The following is a 7540-nucleotide window of genomic DNA, read 5'->3' on the forward strand; positions in this document are numbered from 1 at the left end:
GACTTATGTAAATGTTTATTTTGTGAGATCTGACACCTATTTATTCGACTTTTTAAAAGACTAGACAACAGTCAAGTACTAACAATAAGGCCAACAACAATTAGAAGCATCGTCATCTCAAGTTATTCGGAACAATTTGTAAGCATAAAGGTTCAATATTTTAGTATTTAGTTTAATTTGTAATTTTTAATCTTTTTTTACATACACATTAGTGGAATCCTATTTTACAATTGAATAAATTCTCTAAATTCAGTTAACAAATATCAAATAATTTGGAGAGGATGGACATAATCATTGCCAGATCGAGGGACTTTCGTCAAATAACGATAAGTGGTTCGTTTGGAGCAATGTATAAGTGTCACTCCGAGTTTTTATTAATAATTCTAAAATATTTTATGAATAACCGGACGAATCATTCTGCTTCTAATTGGGTTCTTACTTTGTTGAACTATTTTAATGGTTTCAATTCATTGTAAATATATTTTGCGTTTTAACTATGACTTAACTATATAACTTATATTGACTATGTATTGCGGATTTTTTATTAGAATTTTATGTATGTATTTATTTATTATCGTTATTTATTATCATTATTTTTTTTTTGCGCACTGAAGAGGAGCAAGTAGAGCTCGAAACGTTTGTGTAATTATTATTTCAAATTAAGAATTTTTTTCTAAATAATAAAATAATATCGTATTGCTCGTTACACATGGCCTTAATTTAATAATTTATAAATATAAATTTAACATATATAAGATAGGCAATAAGAGCCAAATCGCGGATGACAGTGCGTTATTCTAAACGAAACTAAATTTTTTCGTTAGAATTAAATACCTGTGCACAAGGCACCAAGTTTTTACTTGGACACGGCCAAGATATAAAATTGGAATAATCTCTACAAGAGATTTTTAATTCCATGTATCCCCTAAAAATCTCTTGTAGAGATTATTCCAATTTTATATCTTGGCCGTGATTTATATTTATATATTACAGAGCCTAGTTAAACTCTTAATTTATACACGCTGGCTTAAAGGCGTTTATTTACCAACATTAATATATATAACAGAGAAAAGTATAGAATCGAAAGGATCTGAATAGCTCAGTTGGAAGAGCAGTCGCCCGGCAAGCGAAAGGTCTCGGGTTCGATTCCCGATTCTGCGACTTTCGGATCTATATTTTCCTCTCGCACTTTATTTCTTTAGGGGGAATAGGGGATACATGGAATTAAAAATCTCTTGTAGAGATTATTCCAATTTTATATCTTGGCCGTGTCCAAGTAAAAATTTGGTGCCTTGTGCACAGGTATTTAATTCTAACGAAAAAATTTAGTTTCGTTTAGAATAACGCACTGTCATCCGCGATTTGGCTCTTATTGCCTATCTTATATATGTTAAATTTATATTTATATATTACAGAGCCTAGTTAAACTCTTAATTTATACACGCTGGCTTAAAGGCGTTTATTTACCAACATTAATATATATAACAGAGAAAAGTATAGAATCGAAAGGATCTGAATAGCTCAGTTGGAAGAGCAGTCGCCCGGCAAGCGAAAGGTCTCGGGTTCGATTCCCGATTCTGCGACTTTCGGATCTATATTTTTCTCTCGCACTTTATTTCTTTAGGGGGAATAGGGGATACATGGAATTAAAAATCTCTTGTAGAGATTATTCCAATTTTATATCTTGGCCGTGTCCAAGTAAAAATTTGGTGCCTTGTGCACAGGTATTTAATTCTAACGAAAAAATTTAGTTTCGTTTAGAATAACGCACTGTCATCCGCGATTTGGCTCTTATTGCCTATCTTATATATGTTAAATTTATATTTATATATTACAGAGCCTAGTTAAACTCTTAATTTATACACGCTGGCTTAAAGGCGTTTATTTACCAACATTAATATATATAACAGAGAAAAGTATAGAATCGAAAGGATCTGAATAGCTCAGTTGGAAGAGCAGTCGCCCGGCAAGCGAAAGGTCTCGGGTTCGATTCCCGATTCTGCGACTTTCGGATCTATATTTTTCTCTCGCACTTTATTTCTTTAGGGGGAATAGGGGATACATGGAATTAAAAATCTCTTGTAGAGATTATTCCAATTTTATATCTTGGCCGTGTCCAAGTAAAAATTTGGTGCCTTGTGCACAGGTATTTAATTCTAACGAAAAAATTTAGTTTCGTTTAGAATAACGCACTGTCATCCGCGATTTGGCTCTTATTGCCTATCTTATATATGTTAAATTTATATTTATATATTACAGAGCCTAGTTAAACTCTTAATTTATACACGCTGGCTTAAAGGCGTTTATTTACCAACATTAATATATATAACAGAGAAAAGTATAGAATCGAAAGGATCTGAATAGCTCAGTTGGAAGAGCAGTCGCCCGGCAAGCGAAAGGTCTCGGGTTCGATTCCCGATTCTGCGACTTTCGGATCTATATTTTTCTCTCGCACTTTAATTCTTTAGGGGGAATAGGGGATACATGGAATTAAAAATCTCTTGTAGAGATTATTCCAATTTTATATCTTGGCCGTGTCCAAGTAAAAATTTGGTGCCTTGTGCACAGGTATTTAATTCTAACGAAAAAATTTAGTTTCGTTTAGAATAACGCACTGTCATCCGCGATTTGGCTCTTATTGCCTATCTTATATATGTTAAATTTATATTTATATATTACAGAGCCTAGTTAAACTCTTAAATTATTTATATTGTTTAAAAAATCCCTTCCTCATAATTTTTATTTATCTACGCATACATTTTCTCCCTACCACTTTTCTATTTTATCTTCCTTCTTATAAATTTTCTTGAAAATCTTCGCTTACTCATCTTTCATCGTCCGGACTTTCAAGTTCGTTAATAAAAAAGTTTGTTAGTAAAAAGTTCTCGATTTTTCGATTTTTCCGTGTCTTTGATTATTATATCTTTGATTTTCTACGCGGTAGCAACTACCATGAACAATCTTAAGAAAATCGAGCAACAACCACGTATGCTGCTGTCAACAACATACGGATTGAATTCATCCTACACGAAGAAAATTCAAGTGGGTCTTATGACGGAAGACAACGTCGAACTGGATTTTCTGCCTGTTGTTAAATTAACATCTCACGGAGCTGTAGGGATTTGCTTCGACATGGAATCGTGGCAAAAATTTCAAGAAAACATGAAAACGATGTCGAGCTACTTAAACGGTGATAAAATTAATTTGAGCTCGATCATCTTTAACAAGATAATTGTAAATTTCACTACCGCATATGGTGCTAGAGCCATACTAATAACATATCGTGAAAACGAGCAAGAAGATCTTTCTTCCGAGACTGTGGAGGATACGAACGAAAACGGACCGAAGGCGAAGAAACGTAAAACTTACAACATTGCGATAGTCATGCAGAGAACGACTTTTCAAGGTGTAGAAAATATAGTTGATTGTGTGAACGCTAATTTAAATCGTCTAAATTTTATTTCAACTAATGTCAACGAATGTGCTCGATATTTAATTAACGAAATACAGTTAAATCTTCCTGTCAACGGTAGCATTAATAACAGTATCGTGAAACTCACGATCAGAGGTAACAGTAAGGAAATAGAACGTAATGTACGTACCCAACTGAAAGATTTAACATTTCTCGATGTATACTTTGAGATAACATTTTTAGAAATAATTTCACTTTATTTCGAACAAATTGTACATACAATTATATCAAAACGTAAATTTTAATAATTATTCGACGAATATTTTCTTGAAATGTTTGTGAATAATTTTATTCTGTAAAAATATTTTAAATATAAATTATATTTGTACTTTTAAAACCATTGTTCAATTTTCTTTCACTTCCTCTTTCCAGAAATTTCTTCAACATCCATGTTTCTGTTTACCTTCATTAAGCAGCGAGTTATTTTAAAATAAAATTTTATCCGACATCTTTTCAACAATAAGCATTCTTTCTAATCTACGATGATGCATTATTTTTTTTATCGTGACACGAGTCGGAATGCTCGCCAGTACAAATATTTGCGTGTTCTTTTTTTATTACCCTACGGCATTGTCAGTTACTACCTGCCACCGATCCCCGGTCGACCGCATGACGCTTTTCTTGGTCAAAATGTTTTTACCCCACCCCGTCTAATATCGACCATTTGATTCGACGAGCTATCCTTGCCATACGTATACCCGTACCCCCATACCGTACCCTACGCAACTTTAGCTTAAATACCTCATCTAATCCTTAGACTAGTAAGATCTCGTTTAGCTCAACATACTAGGACCCTGCTCGGAAACACGAAGGCCCCAGGTTCAAATCCAGAGGAAATCAGAAAAAATAAAAAAAAAATAAAAAAAATTCTCATCCCCACCTTTCGGGGCCTGTCGCCATTTTTTTTTCCCAACACCCTCTCCCCCTACACCCACACTCGGAAAAACCAGACGCCGGTGGTGGGGGAAAGATAAGATAAGACTCGGCGCCAGACGGGTCGGTGGTGGGGGTTTGTTTTGACGGGCCATAGTGCCCACTATACTACTATTGTTTTTTGTGTAAATTCCCAGCAAACACAGTATATAAATGTTATATACTCAAGCATGTTACATGTAACGTATATGTTAGTTGTAATTTCCTATTCATAGATATAACATTTTTAATATTACATATATTACATTGTAGTTATATTGTCATTATATCCCAAGATAGCACTGACTTATCAATACATCAATGTGCTATTTGGTATATAATTACAATATAACTACAATGTAATATATGTTATATTAAAATGTTACATCTATGAGTGGGAAATTACAACTAACATGGATGTTACATGTAACATACACGTTATATTACCTGGTATATTCCGTTTTATTATAGCAATGTAACAATTATATATCGGTGTTTGCTGGGTTAATCAGAGAAGAATATAGAGACAAGTTTGTCGTGTTTAATATAAGCACCTAATTTTTATTAGTCATTTTATATGTGGTTTTGCATTTGTATATTAGTATATCCCTTTGTAATTCATTATTATAATTTGCAGAAAGAATTATTACTCACTAAATTTAATTGCCCGGGGTCGTAACCGTTGGGAATAAATATGAGAAAATTGGCGCACACCTCCGCAAAATAAAAATTCTGGTTGCAACCAATTAACATCTTTAGTATGTTATAAGCACTTTGCGGGATTAATTCGTCATGGAACAATAATCGCAATATTGGCTGCAATTAACAATTTCTTTATTTCATGATAATAATTTGTTCTTAAATCTATACTCCTTCAAATTTTTAGTCGAATTTTTCAAGAATAAAAAAATATAAATTTCTTAGCATATTATTATATGAATGAAGACAGTGGTTCTTAATGACCTTTTTAAAGTTACAGAACACTTTTGATTATAGGAAAAATTTGCGGAACACCAAAATCATTAATATTATAAAGATAATAACAAAAATATGTATGAATATATTTTTTATTAAAAGTTATACAGTACAAATTATGTAGCAGTAACAAAATTTAAATTTAAATTTAAAAAATAATATTCATAAAATTAAAAAAAAGTTATAGTAGTTTTTTCTATGTATAGATATTCTGTGCTTTCATAATTTCGAGCAACACTTGTAACACGTTTGCGGAACACTAATGTTCCGTGAAGCACCGGTTAAAAACCACTGAATTAATATAATGTATAGAAGCGATATTATATATCAGAGATATAAATAAAAGATAAAATCATATTTTTGTTTGTTTTGACAGAAAAATAGTGTTCTAAACAGTTATTTACAATATGACTTATTTTTTAATAATATTCACATATATTATATTACCTGAATCTCATTTATCAAATAAATTATTAGCCGTGTAAACAATTGTCGTCCGCATCGAGTAACGTGTGCCTTTTTACAAGTAATTTTTAATAATTAATCGGTACACTGAGGGAATTTTCTCTTAAAATTTACCCTAAAAGTTATGGTAATTGTGAGACAATACGGTATGAAAAGAATTTTATTAAAATTTCTCTGATTAATATTTATCACATTAAAAATAATATCTATCACAATAAAATATGAAATATGTGTGATTAATTTTACTAAACTGTATAGTAAAATTAATCAAACATATTTTATATTTTGTTGTGATACATATTATTATTTTTAATATGATAAATAGTAGAGAAATTCTAATAAAATTCTTTCCACATCATAATGTCCTACGATTACCATAATTTTCTAGGTAAATTCTAAGAGAAAATTCTCTTAGATTGTGATTATGATTGTCGTGTCCTTGCCGTGTAAACTATTGCCGTCCGCATCGAGTAACGTGTGCTGTGCGCGCCGCGCGTTTTTACAAGTAATTTTTAATAATTAATCAAAACACTGAGAGAATTTTCTCTTAGAATTTACCCTAAAAGTTATAGTAATTGTAAGAGAATATGGTATGGAAAGAATTTTATTAGAATTTCTCTGATTAATAATTATCACATTCAAAATAATAATATTTATCACAATAAAATATAAAATATATTTCATTAATTTTACTTTACGGTTTAGTAAAATTAATAAAACATGTTTCATATTTTATTGTGATAGATATTATTATTTTGAATGTGATAAATATTAATTAAAGGAATTCTAATAAAATTTTTTCCATACAATATTATCCTACAATTACCACAATTTTCAGGGCAAATTCTAAGAGAAAATTCTCTCAGATTGTGATTATGTGTTGTAATTTGTAATCAGTTATTTATTACAATAATTTTTAATCAAGTGCGTGAGTCAAAGTGTCAATAGAATTTATTACAAAAAAATGATTTCATTATGCAGTGTGTCACAGTGTGTCAATATCGGATTGTATCCAGTCAGGCAACAATTATTTGTCAAAGGACATCAAACATCTCTACAAGGTAAGAATCAGTGAGAGAGAGAGAGAGAGAGAGAGAGAGAGAGAGTGTGTGTGTGTGTGTGTGTGTATACGCGTACACACACACGCACACACACACACAAAACGCCGCGTGTAACAAACAGCTGATCGCTTCGAGCGCCCACGTAATCGCCCGCGTCGGATAATGTGTTGCGCCGCTCCTGATTACCGCCCGTACTCGTGCTGTAATTCGCTAACTATTTCTTTTTATATTTCAAAAACTAAGCTTCGGATAAAATTTTGGCAAAGGAAAAATCGTCTTAGAATTGAGTCAGGAATACGACATTTTAAGGACAAACGGTTGTTTTGAATCACCCTGTATATACATATATCAATTTAATCATATATAATATAATGAACTGCAAAATGCTTCTTACATTTGTATATACATTTCATATACATATGCACAACTATATATACACAACTATATACACAAGATGTACAACAAATATTGAAACTATTTAATTTGACAAAAACTATATGCTATTGGTTTTGAAAAAAATTTTTACACGAAAGTTGTAAGATACTCCGTGTGTGTGTGTGTGTGTGTGTGTGTGTTCATATTATTACGTATTTTAAAAGAAGGAAAAAAGTTTAATAGCCACTGCGTTTAAACGATACTACAAATAAAATAAAAT

The 7540-nt window shown here is 31.5% G+C and overlaps 1 protein-coding gene across 1 annotated transcript; it reads left to right on the forward strand.

Moving 5' to 3' along the window:
* The first annotated feature begins 2896 nt into the window (after positions 1 to 2896).
* Positions 2897 to 3723, forward strand: LOC146724523 (uncharacterized). Its single transcript, XM_085479655.1, has one exon. The coding sequence runs from the start codon at positions 2953 to 2955 to the stop codon at positions 3715 to 3717; it is 765 nt and encodes a 254-aa protein (XP_085335781.1). The 5' UTR covers positions 2897 to 2952; the 3' UTR covers positions 3718 to 3723.
* The last annotated feature ends 3817 nt before the right edge of the window (positions 3724 to 7540 follow it).

The sequence above is a fragment of the Nylanderia fulva genome, unplaced genomic scaffold (genome assembly GCF_048542155.1).
Source record: "Nylanderia fulva isolate GAGA-0341 unplaced genomic scaffold, ASM4854215v1 Scaffold127, whole genome shotgun sequence".
NCBI classification, from domain to species: Eukaryota; Metazoa; Arthropoda; class Insecta; order Hymenoptera; family Formicidae; genus Nylanderia; species Nylanderia fulva.